Source organism: Marmota flaviventris, chromosome 14 (genome assembly GCF_047511675.1).
Source record: "Marmota flaviventris isolate mMarFla1 chromosome 14, mMarFla1.hap1, whole genome shotgun sequence".
Classification (NCBI taxonomy): domain Eukaryota; kingdom Metazoa; phylum Chordata; class Mammalia; order Rodentia; family Sciuridae; genus Marmota; species Marmota flaviventris.
The window spans coordinates 38,959,368-38,981,357 of record NC_092511.1 but is presented as its reverse complement, the minus strand read 5'-3'; the positions used below and the strand labels follow the sequence as shown (position 1 = coordinate 38,981,357).

Sequence of the window (21,990 nt, the reverse complement as noted above, 5' to 3'; positions counted from 1 at the left end):
AAGACACAGAACAGTATCACCATCAGAAAGTTCCCCCACCTCCCTTCCCAGTCAGTTCCTCATCCCCTCTCTTAAAGGTACTGATGAATCTGATTTTTATTCCTATAGATTAGTTTTGCCTATTCTAGAACTTCATATAATGGAATCATACAGTTTACGTTCTTGTACATTTCTTCTTTAACCCAACATAATTTTTTTTGCTATTCATTCCTGTTACTGATGAATCAGTTCATTGCTTTTCAATAATTATTAGTATTCCAGTGGCTATGTCAATGGATATCTGGGCTATTTCCAGATTTCAGCTCTTCAAATTTCATTAAATACATATCTAAACATAACTAGACTCAACACATCTAGTTTTCTTTCAATCCTTGTGCTACTACAGTACAATGTGATTCAAATAAAAATTTTAAAAGACTATAAACTTTATAAAATCTCTTCTCTATAATGGGTTTTTCACATTTCTGACTTTTCAACTGCATAACAGTTACTTTATTCAGATGTAGTCCTCTCTCTTGTAAGCTAGTGTTTTAGAATTTGTCTCAGCAATATGGCAGAATACCAACTGATCATGTTGCTATTTAACTACATATATACATTTTATTCACAATAAATCCCAGAATCAAAACAACTGAGTGAAAATTTTTAAAAGCAGAAAGCAAAATAATGAAAAATTAAATCTATTCTGGTGGAGAATCTTAATATAACTAACTTCCCCATTGTTAAATAGTTTGAGCCCAAAAAGTCATCATACATATACTCTGAAAATACCTGTAAATTTAAGTTTCAGCTACTAGACTAATATTCAGAGAGCTCCAGAATCCATCCTCAGATCTGCTTACTTTTTCTCCTGTTTTTTTCCACTGTAGCAAATTGTTCCAGTTACTTTTCCTTAGTCATGCCATATATGTATTTATCCCCTATACTTATCACATGAATAATTTATTCCTTATCTGTTCCTCTATCCTGCTTCCTTTAAAGTACCAACTATGGGTTTATCTTCTTTATCAAACTCTCCTTAATCTACTCCCTTGCTAATCCACTATAGTCAAGAACCTCTTATGTGCAATAAAATAGAGTACAAATAATATATACATATATAAACTACAACAGTCTCTCTCTTTGGACTCCATGGCACTTGCCATCCATATCATTCATTTGCTTCTATCCTATACTGTGTATTACTAATTATGTTTACAAGCCCATCCTTATTTCAACTGTTACAAATTTCCTTAGTGATACACTCGTCTCTTCTACAACTTTGTTTCTCCCACTATATTTATCCTTCAACTACTCTGCGAAGCCTTACACAGAGTAGTTGATTGAATTTTTTCTTCTTTGTGGTGTTAGGGATTGGATCCAAGGTTGTGCTCATGTTAAGCAGATGCTTTACCAATGAGCTACTCACCCAGATTAATAATTTTTTAAGATGATTCACTTTTGTAACTGAATATAAAACTGTCCTTGTCAAGAAGCATTTCTTGTATGTGATAGTTCCATAGACAGTGTGTGTATTCTTATGCTGTATAATCTCTCAAACCTAAATCATAGAAAAAATCAGATGTTTAATGGATTTATATTTCTGCCTTGAATTTTTTATGATGTTGAATATTATTATTGTTAGGTTGTAAAACGGCTAAAAAGGGTTAATCAATTTTGAATAAATCATGTAAAGTTATAAATAGCTTTAAAATGTATTGGTGTTTTGTATTCCATTTATTACATTTGTTGTAAAGGGTCTGTTTTTAGCTTCTTCAAGAATGTAAATTAAGGGCTGGTGTTGTGGCTCAGTGGTAGAGCACGTGCAAGGCTCTGGGTTTGATCCTCAGCACCACTTAAAGATAAATACATAAAATAAAGGTATTGTGTCCAACTACAACTAAAAAAATAAATATTAAAAAATGTAAATTAAGAATCTCATAATGATTTCAATAAATGTGTTCATAATTAGAAATAATCTTTTCTTCAAAGTATCCCCACTGTTTTCACTTTCCATAGTTTCAGCTATCCACAATCAACCACAGGCAAAAAATATAAAGTGAAAAATTCCAGAAATGAAAATTTCACATGTTTTAAATTGTATGCTGTGGTGAAATCTCATATCATACTCAATCCCACCCATTTGAATCATTCTTTTATCCAGAATATCCACACTGAACACCCCACATACCATTGTTATTTAGTAGCAGTCTGGATTATCAGTTTGAGTGGCATGATATCACAATTCCTATGTTCAAGTAAACCTTTTTTTTATTTAATGATGACCCCAAAATGCAAAAATTGTGATACGAAGGAGACACCAGAACATAAAACATAAAAGGAAAGATTAACTTAGATGTTACACGGCAACAATGAACAACACATAGGGATAAAAACAGTTTATACAGGGTTTTGTACTATCTGCAGTTTTAAGCATCCACTGGGGGTCTTGAAACATATTCCCTATGCATAAGATAGAAGTACTCTAATTTTAATTAACGTATTTTTCCCTAAGAGTTATTGCCATAGGCTTCCAACTTACCATTTAACTTTCTAGTTATAAAACACAAAGTTCCCACCTTGCCTAGAGTATATTTACATGGAAAACAGCATAATATTAACCTACTAGCATAAATCAAATAAAATCCTCTATTAAATCCCCTGCCTACTGTCCCAATTAACTGTTGCTGTTTGTTATGATTTGCATGTAAGGTGTCCCTCAAAAGCTCATGTGTTAGACAATGAAAGATACTTCAGAGGAAAAAATGATTGGGTTGTGAAAGTCTTAACCCAATCAGTGAATTAATCCCCTGTAGGGATTAACTGAGTGGTAACTGGAGTGGTAAAATGTGGCTGGAGAAGGTGGGAATTAGGATGTGGCTATGGGATATATATTCTGTATCTCGGGAGTGGAGTCTCTCTCTCTGCTTCTTGATCACCATAATATGAGCTGAATCCCTCTGCCACACACTCTGCCATGATGTTCAGCCTCATCTTGAGCCCCAGGAAATAGAGCCAGCCCTCTATGGACTAAAATCTCTGAAACCGTGAGCCCTCAAATAAACTCTTCCTCCTCTAATTGTGCTGGTCAGGTCCTTTAGTCATGACAATGAAAAAGCTGACTAAAACACTATTCATTCTATAGTTATTATTTTCCAACACAATATAAATGATTTAAACTGAGTACAGCAGTTAGAATTAGAATCCTAATGCTGTATGAAGTCTGAGCTGTAGATGATTATTTATACATATTATAGCACTGACTGGGGTATTCTGCACATTGAATAAAATAGATAAAGGAAGCAAGGTCAGTCAGTCAGTCCAAGAGACTAATTCTATGCAAAATCAACAAGATCTTCTTGGTCTACAGGGAGACAGAAAGTATGTTAAGAAATCACCATAGGATGCTGAGTATGAGAAAATATTTGAGAAATTCTCAAAGTGTACTGGCACAGGAATTAGATACATGATACTTTCACAAACCTCCTTTAACATAGCAAACTGTAACCTCTACAAAAGACACTTTACTTATAAAAAGTAAAAGACAACATTTACCAAGGCACTGTCTTTATAAGAACTTAGAAACTAACTTTATAGTATTTGGTTATAAAATACAATAAGAAATGTTTACCTTGGACATGATGCAGAGGTTCCTAAAATTCATATAATAGCAAAGTGAAGTCTCAGATAAAATCTGGAGATTTATCTCACATTATCTTTACCACAAAGGTTAAAAATCTTTCTCATATGTGTAAGTTAAAAAAAAAAAAGGCCAACCTGAATGTGGAGTAGTGATTATTAGAGGTTGATGAGCAAGCAGGGCAGGGGAGGGGGATACAGGGAGGGTGAATTTGATCACTTCACACTGTATGCATATACTGAAATAGCACACTAAACCCTATTAATAGGCATAATTAATACATCTTAATCAAAAATGCAATAAAATACTAGATGAATTTGTTAAGAACTGAATCCTCTATATTATCATATTCATACTGAATAATAAAGATATGATTGTCAGCGTGCCAAAAAAAAGGTTTTTAACTGCAAGTAATGAGACCAACTTGGTTGAGATCAGGTTTAAAAAAAAGGCAGAATGGAATCAGCTAATGTAGAAGGCCATCATGCTAAAGGCAATCATGATTTTCTGAAACTTGTTTCATTTGTGTCATGAGTGTCAATATGCATTCAAATATATATTGTGTTGTCAAAGTGCATTTCTTACTGTGGATCCTGGCAAAAAAAAAAAAATTGCAAATCACTGGTTTAGATAACTTCTCAAGAATTAGAAGTCTTTTTAACATTATCTGAGCTAATAAATGGGTATGAGATCAAAAACAATTTGGTGAAATCCTAATTTTTTCTAGTCACTACCAAAATTATCACCAGTTATATTATCATGCAAGGATATTTATTATTGGACTTTGTTTTGTGGTAAGCCTACTTTTAAATTGATTTTTTTTTTTCATTTTTAAAAGATGAGGGGCATGAAGACATGCAGAGACACAAATGGGACTACTATGACTTTTTTTTTCCTAATAATACAATGTGCTACATAAAGAAGACTGATACAATAGTACTTACAATGTACTATTTTAAAAAATCAATGAAGCAAAGTGAAATTTTAAATCCTAGTTCCTGGGTAGGATATCTTGTCAATTAACCTAGGGCTTAATTTACAATAAGGTTTGCCTAGAGAAAATACAGAGTGACCAGGTGGGCCTAGGAAGAAGAAAACAAAAAGAGTAGAAAGTAAACTACTCCAATCTAACAATTGATATTGACTTTATATGAAGGGGCACTGGAATCTGATTTAAATTTTACTTCAAAAAAGAAATATGACAAGGGGGCTGGGGCTGTAGCTCAGTGGCAGAGCGCTTGCCTAGCAAGTGTGAGACACTGAGTTTGATCCTCAGTACCACATAAAAATAAATAAAATAATCTGTCCATCTACAACTACAAAAAAAGAAAAAAGAGAAACATGACAGGGCTGTGGGTTATAGCTCAGTGGTAGAGTGCTTGCCTAGTACGTGTGAGGCACTGAGTTCCATCCACGGCACTAAAAAAAAAAAGCACTAAATAAAGGTATTAAAAAAAAAGAAATAAGACATAACAGTATAGATAATGGGGGGGGCATTTTAAAACAAAACAAAATAAATATAAAATTGCATATTTGCATCTGCATCTGAATTAGAAGTTTATTAAATTCCATATAGTGAATTAAAATTTGATCAGCTCTTGATGGACTATATTTAAAATAAAAGGAAGTTTCACAATATGTAATATTGTGATGTTTACAAAACTGATGAACTGAGCTCAGAAAGTTTACCACTCTGCATCACCAATGGCTTTTGCAAATACATAGTCTCTCCCTCCAAAACACATAACACCATCTTTCAAAAAGAATTTCCATTTGTTCTTGCTTCGATGAATCTGGAGGGAGAAAAATAATCTAAATTAATTTTATAAGTGAAAAAATCATTTACATTTCTTTGAAATAGTAAACAGATTTATTCTAACACTAAATAGGAATTTTTTAAAATTAAGACCTCCTCAAGATAATTCACTAATAATTCACTAATTCAACAGATATTTGAATTTCTATATGTCAAATACTGTTTGAGGTACTGAAAATACAACCAGTTCTTACATATAAAATATTATTTTAGGCACTAGAGATACTATATCTATATCATATTACAGTCATCCTTCAATATCATTGTATCCTGAGGTATTGGTTCCATAGCCCCCACAGATATGAAAACCTGTGGATGCTTGAATCCCTTATGTAAAATGGTGTATGTGTGTGTGTATGTGTGTGCATGCATGTATGTGTATTTACATATACTGACATGTTTACATATATTTACATATAGCACACACACATAACCTATGCATATCCTTCTATATGTTTTAAATCATCTCTAGACTTTTTTTATGTTAAGGTTACAAACTTATTAGCATGAATAAGGTATAGAATTTGAAAACCTTAGGCTTTGCATTACTTTTATTATCACAGGAGTTACTTCCCCAAAATGTTAATCACAGCTGTATTGAAAGAGTATTTGGGAAATATGGCAATGTGGTTTATATAAGTATACCACATTATAAATCTACTGGAGATCCAAAGGGATTTGTCTTTGTGGAATTTGAAACAAAAGAGCAAGCAGCAAAAGCTATTAAGGTAGGTCCAAACCCAGAAGGCAAAACAGGGAAGAGGAAAAGAAGCAGTTCTGAAGATGCAGAGTACTTAGCTCCCAAATTCTTTTTAAAAGGTACAGAAAGCACCTCCATGTTAAAGTGGAAGGGAGTCCACGCATACAAGACTCCTTTGTATCCAAGAATTAAAAGCTTCTAGTACCAATTTCCAAGGAGTTCTGTCTTCATCTTCAGGAGTAGATCTCCAGATTATTTGCATACTTAATACAATGTAAATATTCTTAAGTAGTAATTATACTGTATTGTTTAGGGATTAGAGATGGGGGAAAGGTCTGCAAATGTTTGGTAAAGATGCAATTTTTAAAATATTTTCAATTCACAGTTGATTAAACAGAGGATGAAACTGCAGATATAGAAGGCCTACTATACATGATTTCATATACTATATCTGTAAAAACATACATATACATAATATATATGGAAAATACAGGGGGGAAAAATCCTGCCTTTGAAGAGTTTACATTTTAATAGAAAGGAGACAGAAATGTAATCCGTAAGTAAATTATATAGAATATTAAAAGGTGATGTGCACTACAAAAAATAAAGTAGGAACCAAAGCACAATCTTAAAAAGGCTAGTCAGAATAGGCTTCACATTAAGGTGATACTTAAGCAACAACTTGAGGAAGGCAAGGGATAAGGCCAGGCAGGTATTGACTCAAGGTCACTCCAGGCAAAAGGCACAGGAGAGAAAGTTGCTGACAAGGGGCATGCCTGAACTGTTCAAGAACACCAAAGAGTCCAACATGTCTGCAAAGGTATAAACAGGGAGGAGGTAGCTAATATTATCAAAAATGAAAAAGTTGTGTTTCAGTGTGAAAAAGAAAGTCACAATAAAGCACCAACCACAGACAGAAGATACATCCTAAAATCTGTTTGGTTCTGTCCGCTGTTCTTCAGATTTAATAAATCAGCCTAGATACAGGTAAAATAAAATGATAAGAAATAATACTACTTTGAGAGGTAAGAAACCATAAAATAATTGCTACCTCTTCATAAACTACAAGTAACTATTCAGAAAATATATGATTTGAGATCAAAGGTAATATTTAAACCTCGTTGTCTGACTATAAATAATCAAGTCTGGGAATAGACAGATATTGTGACTGGTATTCTTGTGCATTTTGTGAAGTATAAGAAAATGCAAAGGATAAATCCCTGTTTATGTGTTTAAAATGCCCTAATAATGTAAACTTTTTTTCTGAGTTTGATTCCCAAATTTTCTCTTGCACATCTTTAAAATCCCTTTGAAATACAACAGGGACAACAGAATCCTGAATTCAGCACAGGTGAGAAAATATGACCAGAATTAGAAGAACAATTGCAGCAATTTGTCCTACAATTTCAATATAGTTTAAATTAGGTATTTATTAATCTAAAAAAAATTACTTGACCTAAGGTGACAAATCATTATCATTTCCAGTGATATTGAAAATGCATTTGAGAATACTCATGTATTTAGGGTATTTTTAATCCCCAAAAAAAATGAATCATTTGTTTTTTGTCCTATACACATACAGCTGGGAAAACCTTAAAAGTATTTCCATGAAAGTCAGGACATACACAAGATTATCTACCACTATTCAACTTTTAAACACTTTATAGGTACTAGCTAATACAGACAAGTGTAAACTACAATTGATATTAACCAATGCAATTAGATAAAATAGAGATATAAAAACTGGAAAAATTTAATAAATTTGCAGATGTATGTCAAAACTCCAAGATAATCAATGAAAAAATACTAAATAGGAACTCAGGTTGGATACAAAATTAGCACACCGAAATCTATAGCCTTCATGCATATAAACAAAAGAAGACACAGAGGAAGAGCCTAATAACCACATAAATCAAAGAAATAAAATAATTAGGAATAAAGAAGAAATATTTGATTTGTTGGCAGCATTCAATACTCTCTTCTTTGTTCTCACTTGGTTTCTAAAACATTCTGGTTTTTCATCCAACTCCCCAACATCATAACTCTGACCACTCCTTAGTTTCCTTTACTGATCCCTCCAATCTCTCTCTTACTTCTCAATTTTAGAGTATACCAGAACCCTTATTTCTGCTTATATTTATTCTTGGTAATACTAATCTCATGACTTTAAACATTATCTATATGTTGATGACAAAATTTATATCTCTAGCTCATACTTATTCCCTTAAGTCCTGATTCTCAATCAATTAATTCCACATCTCCTAAATGTCAAGTGGACACCTGAAGCAAATTTAAAACTAGAATAACTTTTTCTCCCCAAGTCTTCCCCCATCTCAATGGGAAATGGCCAGGTAAAAAAAAATTCTTCAATATTCTTTATGCCTCCTAGTCATACCCCATTCCCAGATCTACCAGTGCATGTTAGTTCTACCTACAAAGGATATTCATATTTCAGCTACTTCTACCACCTCCAATAGTATCACTCTTGTTTAAGCCTCTATTTTCTTTTGCCTAGACAATACATAAACTTGTAACTAGTTTCCCCATTTTTACACTTGCATCCCCACTTTTTAGTCTAATATGAATGTGGTAGCCTGAGGGGTTCTCCTAAAAATGTAATTTAATATCATTTCTCAGCTCAAAACTCTCCAATGCTTCTCATCCAAAAATTAAAGTTTTTACAATGGATGCAAAATCTCTCACTTCCCCTCCCTTACCATTCTGGACTCCTTTCTGTTCCCAGAACACAAAGGTATTCCTACCTCAGGACTTTTACATTTGTTCCCTCTGTTGGAAATGTTTTTACCCAAATACTTTAACAATTCACTCCCTTACCTCTTTCTGATCCCTAGCCTATTATATTTTCAGTAAGGCTGTCCCTAGAAACTCTATCTAAAATTGCAACCCATTTCTCCCCAACATCATTAAAATATCAGATTTTGTGATTTAATGTTATCTCATTGAAAGTAACGATTAGGTTTTATTTTGAACTGGTCAAGTTGATTCTGAGTTAATGCTGAAAAATAGACAATTATACCCAGGAAAAAACATATCAATAAACAATTACTAACCTACCGAATATTTAAAAATCTCAATGTAATACAAGACTAAGGATAGATAAACCAATAGAACAAAATAGAAAATTAACTAAATCCAAATACATATCAAAATTTATTAGGTGATAAAGGAATCTTATCAGTATGGACAAAACAGTCTTTTCAATAAATGTTAGGAAAATCAAGTGTTAAAAAAAGTTGAAACCATGTTACTTTATACATCAACACAAATACTAAATGGATCAAGACTTGAATATTAAAAAAGAAATCAAATAAATACTAGAAGAAAACATGAGTGAATCCTTTAAAATACTGAGGTAAGAAAGAAGCTCTCATGACTCAAAATTTAGAAGTCATAAAATTAAAGACTGACAAATTTAATATCTGCACATAAGAAAAGCAATGAGAGCAAATGATTAAGGAAAAATTACTTCCATGTATAACAAAAAGCTAATAATATCTCTCAACATGAATTAGAACTCTTAGAAATCACTGAGTAGAAAACCAATATTTTAATGGTTTAAAAAGTTGCTGGGTATGGTGCCACATGCTTATAATCCCAGTGACTAAGAGGTTGAGGCAGGATTCCAAGTTTGAAGCCAGCCTCAGAAACTTAGTGAGACCCTAAGCAACTTAAAGAGGTCCTGTTCTCAAAATAAAATTTAAAAAAATTAAAAAGTCCAGGGATGTAGCTCAATAGTTAAATGTCCCTGGGTTCAATCCCCAGTACCAGGAAAAAAAAAAAGAAATGAAAAAGACAGAAGTGTACTCATTTCAGCAGCACACATATTAAAAAAACAAAAGTTAAGAACAAGGTCACAAAAACTAAATATAAATGGCCCTTAAACACATAGAAAGTTAAAAATTCCTCCAACATACCATTTTCACTTTCCATAGCAATAAAGATCCAAATTTCTTTATCACATTCTATAGGCAATGTGCAGGAAAAACATCACTCTCAAACACTATTTTGGAAATATAAACTGGAACATCCCCTTGGAGAGCACTGTGGCAATAGCTAACCAAATACATTTGTCTTTGACCTAGTTATCCTATTTCTGTACATTTATGTAATAGGTATGTTTATATACATGTGAAATGTCTTATCTATAGAGTAATTCCAAGCAAAAGACTAAAACATAAATATCCATCAGTAAGGAATTAATTAAATAAATTTTAATAACCCTAAAATGGAATATTATACGACTATTAAAATATTAGCATGAAGAAAACCTTCTTATGTAAAAAAGACTGAGACACTGTCAACAGTAGAAAGCAAAGGTGCAGAATGCAGTATTGTCTATGCTACTTTTTGTACTTACACTAAATAAGCTCTATAAATATATTTAAAAACTAATATAACTAGTTACTTATTTGCAGTCAAGTCAGAATCAGAAGAGCTACTAGAAGGAAACATAAATAGTGAAGAAGTGAGAATCAGACCTTATTGTATACCTTTTTATTGTGTTTTGATTTTTAACCAAGTGTATGCACTATTTAAACACCAAAACAAATATACATTTGAGAGACTGTACTATATACATTACAATTAATCACTGTGCTAACATCTAAAGGACAAAGCCACTATAAAAAAGTTTACTAACCTGTAGGTGAAGATATAGGCTATTCAAATGATTTCACATTCCTTTATAAAGTGTCCTATTTATAGCACAGAATACTCTCATTCCTATTAAAATGTTTCATTTCACCATTAATGTTTCCTGTATTATCCTTATTACTTTAACCTTTATTTATTTATTTATTTTTTTATTTGTTTTTATTAGTTACACATGACAGTTCAATGATCTTGACATATCATACATTTGAATCAGATGGGGTATAATTTCTCATTTTTCTGAGTGTACAGGTTGCAGAATCATATTGGTCATACAGTCACGTATATATATGCAGCAATAGTAATGTTTGTTTTTATATTAATCTTAGACATTTTCTAGGTCTCTGGAATCACTAATTCTCACCCAGTATATAGACCAATGCCTTTATTTAGCCCCTTTTCATTGTGCATGTTAAAATTTTCAAACTTTCTTCCAAGAGTTAAGCTATACAGTTTAAAAGGTAAATTTCATCTGTTAATCAAAGCAAAATAAACCACTTAAAAAAAAAAACAGTGCTTCTCCAAGTTTAAGGGGTTGCAAATCACCTGAAAGTCTTGTTAAAAAGGCACATTCTGGGGCTAGGGCTGTAGCTCAGTGGTAGAGAGTGCCTGCCTCGCACATGTGAAGCACTGGGTTCGATCCTCAGCACCACATAAAAATAAATAAAGATATTGTGTCCATCTATAACTAAAAAATATTTTTAAATGGTTTTTTTAAAAAATGCACATTCTGATCCAGGACTCTGGAGTGGTCCACAGAGTTCTGTATTTGTAATACTCTCCCAGGGTAACAGATGCTATTGGCCTTTAAAACACTCTGAACCAGTAAAGCTTTAAAGACTATATATACACAATGGAATTTTACTCAGCAATAAAAGAGAATAAAATCATGGCATTTGCAGGTAAGTGGATGGCGTTGGAGAAGATAATGCTAAGTGAAGTTAGCCAATCCCCAAAAAACAAATGCCGAATGTTTTCTCTGATATAAGGAGGTTGATTCATAGTGGGGTAGGGAGGGGGAACATGGGAGGAATAGATGAATTCTAGATAGGGAAGAGGAGAAGGAGGGCAAGGGAGGAGGCAGGGAATTAGCAAGGATTGTGGAATGTGATGGACATCATTATCCAAAGTACATGTATGAAGACATGAATTGGGTGTCAACCTATTTTATATACAAACAGAGATATGAAAAATTGTGGTATATATGTGTAATAAGAATTGTAATGCAAAAAAAACAAAGTACATGCATAAAAAATGAATTGGTGTGAACATACTTTATATACAAAGATATGAAAGATTGTGCTCTATATGTGTAATAAGAATTGTAATGTATTCCATTGCTGTGTATTTAAAAAAATAAAATCAATATTTAAAAAAAAAAAAGACTACTGAGGATTCTTTTAATTTACTTGAGTTTCATTCCATTCAATACTATTCTAAGCAAATCAACCCATGACAAGAACTGGCAAGTTTTCCCTCATAAAAATTCACTATAACAATATTTTCCACCCTATTTTGACTTTATAGATACATTCTTTTTGCTACTATTTTCTGACTTCATCACTCCCTTTAAAAAATATTTCAATGGCTCCCCAATACCCTGGTGTCTATTAACGTTCTTAAAATATTCACTAATTAGAGAGTACTCTCAGACAACTAGATTTGTTAATACAACTAATATCACCTCAATCTACTCCACAAGGAGTAGAAGCAAAACACAAAGTATGAGTAAACACTTTGAAAAATACAATGCACTATGTAATTAATTATAAACTCTCTTCAACAATGTAGCAAAGAACACTATATTCATAATGTTCTAGAAATATTTTGAGACGTTAAAGAATGCATATATAATTAGATACCTTAAAATCTTTTCTTTGTAGAAGTCAATACAATATTTATAAGAAACTAAAAGAAGTTTCAAACTAAGAACTGTCCCTTTTCTACTCCTACTCCCTCTTAAATTATATTTACAAGCATTTAAATTGCCTTTTTCAGGTGAGGGGGGCTGGTACTGGGGATTCAACTCAGGGGCACTCAACCACTGAGCCACATCCCCAGCCCTATTTTGTATTTTATTTAGAAATAAGGTCTCACTGAGTTGCTTAGTGCCTCACTGTTGCTGAAGCTGACTTTGAACTTGCAATCCTCCTGCCTCAGCCTCCCAAGCCGCTGGGATTACAGGTATGTGCCACTGTGCCCAGCCTAAATTCTAAATTTTCTATCTATATAAAATGTTATAGATAAGAAAGTGGTTATCATTTTTATAGAAAATGATTTTTAAAAATAAATTCACAACAAAGGGTATCCTTTGTTTCCTTTAAGTATATTCTAATTGTGATTTTTTTTAAAAAATAGGCCAGGTATAGTGGCACATGCATGTAATCCCAGCAACACAGGAGGCTGGGCCAGGAGGATGGCAAGTTTGAGGGTAGCCTCAACAATGTAGCAAGGCCCTAAGCAACTTAATAAGATCCTGCCTCAAAATGAAAAATAAATAGAGTTGAGGGTATGGCTCAGTGATAAAGCACCTCTGGGTTCAATCCCTAGTACCAAAAAGAAAAAAAAAGAGTAAAATATCTATTAGATATCAAGGCAATGAAAATCACAACTGCAATGATATACCATCTCATACTCACTTGGATGACTAGGTTCTTGAAGTCAGATAACAAGTGTTAGCAAGGATGTAGAGATATTGAAACCCTCAAATGTTGCTGGTAAGAATGTAAAATAATATAGCTGTTTTAGAAAACAGCCTGGTAGTTCCATAAACCATTACCATGTGATCCAGAAAATCAACTCCTAGGTGTCAAGACAGATAAAAATATATACCTACACAAAAACTTGTGCATTAATGTTTATAGCAGCATTACTCATAATATCCAAAAGGTGGTGATGGGGTTCAAGACATCCTAACCCAAAATATGGCACCTTGGCATCTGAGAAAACAGTCAAAACAAGAAAGTCTCTCTGACATTTCTCTTGCCCTTCTTCCCTTAAGCAGGCCATAAAAGAATTCTCTAACCTTCTTCTGAATATTTTACAAAACACTTAAGCCAGAGTTGCCCTCCCTACACCCAGGAGAAACTAATTCATCTCTGAAGACACAGGGACACAGAGAAGAATCTGAACAAACAGGCCTTACAAAATTCCCCTCCATTAATTACAATATCATACCCCTATTTCCTCCAATCACACTTCTGCACAATTCTCCAGAAAAATACTTTTCCCTTTATCTTTGTGTCTTCGTTTCTAAAGGTTCCTGTGCCATGTAAAACTTATCTAAAATAAATGTGTACACTTTTCTCTTTTATTATAGGGTCTTAGCTATGATCCTAGTGGTGGATGAGGAAAAGAGATTACTTTTTTCCCTATACAGTGGAAAACAACTATGTTAGCTTTTTATCACTGTTATCCAAACACCTGACAAGAACAATTTGGAAGAGGAAAAGTTTTTTTAGCTCATGATTTCAATGTTCTCAGTCCATAGTTGGCTGGCTTCAAGGCAGAAAAATCATGGCTGAGAAAAGCCGCTCAGCTCATGACAACTAGGGTAAAGCTGAAGCTTCTGTGGAGACCCCAGGAATCAAGAGATACCAGAAATGGGGACTGCTGGCAGAGGGAAAGCTGCAGGCAAGAAGCAGAGCCAGCCCAAGAGAGAGGCCATATGGGTGCAACCATCGAGGTCATGGAGGTAGGGCTTCCCATATCTCACCACCATGTGCCCTGGATGCTGGACATAGAGCTGCAGGACTTAATATGTGCCTAGTTGGGTTCCAGTCTTGCTTTGGTACTATTTGTCCCTTCTTTCTATGTTCCTTTTCCTCCCTTTTGGAGTGGAGATGTTTATTTTGTGCCATTATATATTGGAAGCATGTAACTTAAGTTTCTTTCTTTATTTTTATAGGGATTCACAGGATCTGCCTTGAGTCTCAAAGGAGACTTTGGACTTGGACTTCTAAGCAATGCTGGAACTATTAAGACTATAGGGACTCTTGTAGATAAAATGAATGTATTTTGCCTTGTGAGATGGGCACAAGCTTTTGGGGGCCAGGGGAAGGATATTATGGTTTAGATCTGTGATGTCTACAAAAATGCAACCTTGGGGAATATATCTGTCTCTGACCAGCTTCTCTCCTCTTTCTTTCTCTCTCTTTTTCTCCCCTACCCCTTTATCTCTCTCCACCACCACCCCCCTCCTTCCCAGCCACCATAAGCTGGGAAGCTTTCCTCCACCATGACCTTCTGCCATGATATTCCAGTCTTGGAGACAGCCAACCGCGGACTAAACCTCTAAAACTGTGAGCCAAAATGAATCTTTACTCTTCTAAGTTGTTCTTGTCAGGTATTTTAATCACAATGACAAAAAGCTGAATAACAAAAAACCCAAGGTCCACTGGCAGATTAAAAAACAAAATGTGGTATATACATTCAATAGACTATTGATCAGTAATAAAAATGAAGAGTCTTGATACATGTTACAATATGAATGAATCTTGAAAACATCATAGTAAGCAAAAGAAATCTGTCAAAAAATACTGCATGTTACATGATTCTTTCATATGAAATGCCAGAACAGGAAAATTCATAGAAACAAAGTAGATCAGTGGTTCCCCCAGCCTAAGGGGCAAGGTGGGGACAACAGGTAGATATTAGAGTAAGACGTAAAGTTTTAAGAAGTTTTCTGAAGATACAGAAAAGTTTTCAAATTGACTAAGCTAATGGTTGTACATATCCATGAACATATTTTAAAAACACTGAACCATATACTAAACAGGTAAAATTTACAGTATACTAATGATATCTCAAGTTTTAAAAAACAGAAATATTCATGAATTAAGGACAAAAACTTACCATTCTGTTACATAATAATCACAACTTTTTTTTTAAGAAAAACTGTTACTAACTTATTTCCTCAGCTTAAAACCTGAAAGGCACCTTCATCTAACACAAAGTCCCACTGATTCTATCATAACCTCTAGCTTTTCTGTCTTTTTACTTAATCTTACTTTTTACTTAATCTGAACTTCAATTACTTCATATCTATACTATCCCTGTTTTTCTTCCTATTAGCCTTTTCCAAATCATTAAACATAGCCAGTTTCTAAATTCAATTACAATTTTTTCAATAGCCTTTTCAAAAGGCTAATGTTCTTCAGACCAATTTTAGACTTCTCCACCTAGCATTCAGGATATTTCAACATGCTCCCTACTCTGTCTTCCAGCCCAGCTTCATTCAGTGTACATCCAATAAAAGAACACTTACTAGAGCCAAAGCTGTCTCTTCACTGTCCCTTATACATACTACAACTATTCATTTCTTGGCCTTTCTCAGGATATTCTACTTTGAATGCCTACACTCTATATTAACCTACATCCTATAAATCATTCAAACCCCATTTCAAAGCTCCATGTCATCCATGAAGGATTTGTGGAGAACTCAAACTGCAAATGATTTCTTGTATTTCCTAGCCACTTTTAGGACTCACAGTCTGCCACATATCTCATTTGATTTATGTAACACTCGTCTTAGCATTTGGTTTACCTGTCACATATTTTAGCTTTTGGTTTGCCTGCCATCTTATTGTGTGTTATTCTATTATTCCCTAAGATATACCTTGTTTCAATAAGACTGTCACCTCCTTAAGACAAGGACTATTGCTTTTTTTTTTTAGTACTACAGCATCCATACAGCACAGTACTAGACCCAAAATGCACCATCAAAACTTGACAGAATTAAATAGCTATTTTGCAATTCATTAAACAGTTAACTATAACTCACCATAATGTTTTCCATCATTTAAAAAATCTTCCTATTCCAAATGCAATTAATAAACTCAAAGTCCAAAAGGTGAATACAGTACCTTATCATACTGACAGACAATTACATTATCTGTGTCAAACAGGTCTGGCACATCCTGCTCACTAACATCATCTCCAGAATTTAAAGGATCCTAAAGATGAAAGATGATCACATTAAGAAATTTCATGATGCTTCAAATTTTTTAAAGATAGAGAAACATATAGAAATGAAGAGCTTAGAGAGGCAGAATTATATTATACTTTAAAGTCAAACAGCTGAGTTTTAATCCCAGCTTGGCTACTTAATAATCATATGACTGATCTTATGCAAGTTACTAAAACTCCTCATATCTCAATTTTCTCATTAATACAATAAGGATAGTAATAAGATGCACAGGACTGGGACTATTAAATAAGGCAGAAAAGATTTAGTGTTATATGATATATATGTAATGTAAATCTACCACAACTGATAGCTAATACTCATATGTACTCCTTAATTGCCATATTCCACCCAGATGTGTACTTATTAGAACTAGAACAGATACTATATACTTCTACACAGGCTACCTTCTTAACCTCCACTTCCATCCCCTAAACCTTCCACTACCTCTAATCAAGAACAACAAATACATAAGACAATTCCTAAACACTTACTACTAATTTAAATTACAGTTTAAGGTTAAAAGTTTAAGTCCCAACATACAAATAAGTCTCATTTTAAAGCACAAAAACACAGAAATATTGTAATTGATCTTGGTTCCCAAGTATACTGAAGCACAAATGTTGTAAGTTAATAAAGAAAGTCTGAGCTCAAAAGTGATCCTCACCTCTTCCACAACATCTATTTGAGCATCTTCATCACTACTGTTTACAGGTGAATCTTCATTTGATATACTGCCAGCTTCTTCAAGCACCTTTAGATCTCCTGCATCAACAATCCCTATAAATTCATTCTCATTTACATCCCTTATACTTTCTATTTCTTCATTGGAAGATGTATCACCAGTCCCATCTATTTGAATTATTTCATTAATATCATCATCAGATACCTGAGTGCTTAAATCCATCTGAGAATTAGAATTCTAAAAAGAGAAAGAAATAAAGTTCTTCAAGTCAAATATGATGTACAAAACAATGCATCAGAATTTTAACTTACTTTGGCAAGTATTCTACAAGTGGTCACTTAAAATATATTTCTGCCTGGTCATAGTGGTGCACAAGACCAGCCTCAGCAACTCAGTGAGGCCCTAATCAATTTAGCGAGACCCTGACTCAAATTTAAAAAATTAAAAGGGCTGGGGATGTAACTCAGTGGTAAAAATATCTCTGGGTTCAATCATATTTCTGCCTTATAAAATGACTCTCCCTCCAGATTTGAATTCCAGAATACCTCTAGCATTTCTATATAACATATATGTACATGTAACATAAGAATAGTTTTTTTAATAATAAATTAAGTAAACCTATTTATAATCATACATAAGCAACAAATGAATTCACTACTTTCATATAATATTTACCAGTTTTTATTAACATATTACCTTAAATTAACATAGTACCTATTGGCTTTTAATTATTATACTTGATTCTAAACAATTACTGAAGTAGAAAACAAATGACAGCATGTTTAATACATAACTAAAAATACAAAGGATTATACCAATGAAGTAAGTTGAACACAGAAGAACAAATAGCACATTATTCCATTTAATATGAGATACCCAGAACAGGCTAAAGCCAGCAAATTCAAAAAGATAGAAAGGTTACTAGGCCTAGGAGGAAGTAAATTATAATTTAACAAAAAGAGTTTGTTTGAGATGATGAAAGTGTTCTAGAAATGGATAGTAATGATGGTTGTACAATGTTGTGAATGTACTTAATACCACTGAATTATACACTTAAATATGGCAAAGTTTATGTTATATATATTTTTACTACAACTACAAAGATTTTAAATTAGAAAAAATGTAAAGGAAATTTAGTAATCACCTATGCTCACATAGCTACTCTTTTTATCACTACCTTCACCAGAGCTAACAAATAAGCATTTGTAAAATATTTTATAGGCATTTTCTCACTTAACCTAATTGCCAAGATCAAAAAGCTAGAAAGGTGTGCAATGGAGTTAAATCCCAAAGTTGATTGTAGAGAACTGCCCTACATGCTGCTCTCCTGTTGGTTTGTCATAGACAGAATAGAGACCAACCAAATTTCAAGCTAAGGACAGGGGCTATTTCATATGATTATAAGCACCACAGAACTTAACCTTTTTGATGACTTCAGAGATCTCATGAAAACTTGGTAAAAGTTCCAGGTGCTACCATGGAGTATAGAGCACTGCTGGTTGTTTTGGAAACAAACACAAGTAGACGCACATATTACAAATATAATAGGTTACTTTAACTTCAAGGATGGGGTACAGAAGTGGAATTCAAGGACATGTAAAGCTTGGCTCTCAGCACCCAAATGGGCTTCATCATATCAGCCGCAGAAGTCTTGGAAATCTATAAGGTCACTGAAGCTAAAGAAGGCTCCCAACAGAGCTCAAGAAGCTTTACTAAGTTTCGAATAAATTGGTTTTCTTTCTACCCATACATTTGTGAGGTACAGGTGATACTATGGGCAATATCTCAATGCACCTTCTTAAGATATATCTTTATTATCTTGAGTGGATGAATGTCCTTCTGGGACTCATACCCATAAGAATATTCCCTACAATGAATCTCTCAAAGAACCCCCAACAAATAATCTCACATAGAAAAAATAAGATTAAAAAACTGGAGTTGTGGCTCAGTGGTAGAGTGCTTGCCTACCATGTGTGAAGTACTGGGTTCGAATATCAGTACTGCATATAAATAAATAAATAAATAAAGGTCCAAAAATAAAACACGTAATTAACTAGTTTACACTGAAAAAAAGATCTTCACAGATGGAATAAGGACTATCATACTTATGCAAAAGTGAATGACTTATGTGCTCCAAAATGAAAATAAATCCAAATTATAGAAATAATTTTTATTGTATACAAAAATAATTTAGAAAATTCTTGGGGATTCCACTGCTGCCTATGATGTAAAAGCTAAAAAAAAAATTGCCACCAACACACTAACAATAAGAAAAAGCTAGAGAAACGTGTCACAGTAGATTGGGTAGAAAAAGGTGATAAGAGGGGAGGGGAGGGGAGAAGAGGGGGGATAAGAAGGGCAGCACAATACAATAGACACTAGTATGGCCCTATGTATAAACATGGCTGTATAACCAATGTGATCCTGCAATCTGTACATGTGGAAAACTATGATTATGTACCCCATTTGAATCAAATGTATGATATGTCAAGATCATTGTAATGTTTTGAGTAACTAATAAAAAAAACAATAAATGGGGCATTGTCAAAAAAAAACAGAATTTAGGAAAGTCTTTGTAAGTAGTATATCGTACTGAAATAATGAATTTAAACCTGGGCACTCCTAAAGCATCATGAAAATAAAGAGATTGATAACATTAAAAAAAAGAAAAAAGAAAAAGCTAAATAAACTATAATATCACATTTTTCCTTTAATCCATCAAAGAATCCATCCTGAGGTCACAGGGCATTCAAGAAATCCGATTTTCAAGGATAACCAGCCCTTGGAAAACAGAACATACAGATATATCTCTCTGTGAGAATAGTAATACCCACTTCTGAGTATAAATATTATTTAACTTTTTTTAAGTAGCCTCTCATTTTCTAAACAAGATGTCTGACATTTAATAAAAAATAAGAAACAAAAAAGCAATGGAAACCAACCATCAAACAGAAAAGCAATCAAGAGAATCAGACCCAGAGATGTAAGAATCATCAGACTATCATGAAAAAATGAGTCACATATCTGAACAAATCTGGAGAATTTCAGCAAAGAGTATCTATAAGAGTCAAATAAAAATTCTAAAAATAAAAACAATAATAGAGCAAAAATTTCATCTGAAGGAATCATCAGATGTGACATAGCCAAGGAAATAATCAAAACACACAAGAAAAAAGAAAGTGAAAGAACACACAGAAAACAACTGCAAAGTAGCTTAATAGCTATATTAAATAGAAATGGTTAAAACATACCAATTAGAAAACAGAAATTATCAGACTGCATTAAGTTAGCAAGATCCAACCATTTGGATCATTTTAAATTTGAAACTGGGAGGAGTGGCTATGAATAGAAAAAATATGTATGATGTAAACACTAATTAAAATAAAACTAAAATCCTAACATTAATATCAGAAAAAAAGTGAACTTCAGAACAAGGATTATTATCAGAGATAAATAAGAACGATTATATAATGAAAAAGGATTCAATTCAAGAAGAAAACATTAATCTTAAATATTTACATACCTGTCAATATATATAACCTCAAAACTCCATGAATCTAAAATTGCTTAGGCTGGGGATGTAGCTCAGTGGTACAGCACATGCACTTAGCATGCACTAAGGCCCTAAAAGTTCAATCCCCAGAGTGTACGTGTGCATGCACACAAACACACACAACCATTATTAGAAGTTGAAAAATATAGATAAATCCACATTATCTTTAGAGAAATCAAAATTCCTATCTCAGAAATTAAAAGTAAACAGAAATTCAGTAAAGACATAGAAGACAATGGAATCAATACACGTGACCCAATTGACATGTATAGACTATTCCATCCAAAAATAGCAAAATTGCTTCTTTTCAAGAGCACACAGAATGTTCTCAAAGACCACATTCTGAGCCATATAACAAACCTTGACAAATTTAAAACATACAATGTATGTCCTGACAAAAAAATTAATCTAGAAATAAATAACAGAAAGATACCTAGAAAAAAACAAATATTAAAAAATTTAAAATAATAATCCCAAACATGTATGGGTCAAAGAGTAAATCACAAGGGGAATTAGAACTTAATTTATTTGAATTTAAATTAAAATAAAACAAAAACTTGTGATATATAAACTATGTCCACAGGTAAAAGCATAGTATTAAATGATTATAAAAGAAGAAAGTCCCGATCCAATGTGGTGGTACTTGCGTATAATACTGGCAATTTGGAAAGCTGAGACAAGAGTATCAAAAGTTCAAGGCCAGCCTCAGCAAAAAACAGGTTGTGGGTAGGGATGTAGCTCAATGATAAAGAGACCCTGAGTGGAAAAGAAGGAAGGAGAAGTAACAAAGAATGATAAGACAAAGAAGGAGAAAGAGGAGGGGAAGGAAGAAGAAGGGGAGGAAGGAAAAGAGAAGGTGGTTTTAAAACAATGTTTTAATATTCCATGTAAAAAACTACAAAAATAAGACCAAGTTAAATTCAATGCAAACCAAAGGAAATAAAAATAGAGAAACAAAGAACATAAAAAAATAGAGAAAAA

At 33.2% G+C, this 21,990-nt stretch overlaps 1 protein-coding gene across 2 annotated transcripts in view; it reads right to left on the bottom strand.

Moving 5' to 3' along the window:
- Nucleotides 1–5,304: 5,304 nt before the first annotated feature.
- Gtf2a1l (general transcription factor IIA subunit 1 like) overlaps nt 5,305–21,990 on the bottom strand; it is a 47,161-nt gene continuing 30,475 nt past the window's right edge. For both annotated transcript variants that reach the window (XM_027934330.2, XM_027934331.2), the window contains 3 exons: nt 17,439–17,693; nt 16,671–16,760; nt 5,305–5,412 (listed from right to left, as the gene is read on the bottom strand). In XM_027934330.2, the coding sequence (XP_027790131.2) occupies nt 5,305–5,412; nt 16,671–16,760; nt 17,439–17,693 (453 nt within the window). The remainder of the gene's footprint in view (nt 5,413–16,670; nt 16,761–17,438; nt 17,694–21,990) is intronic.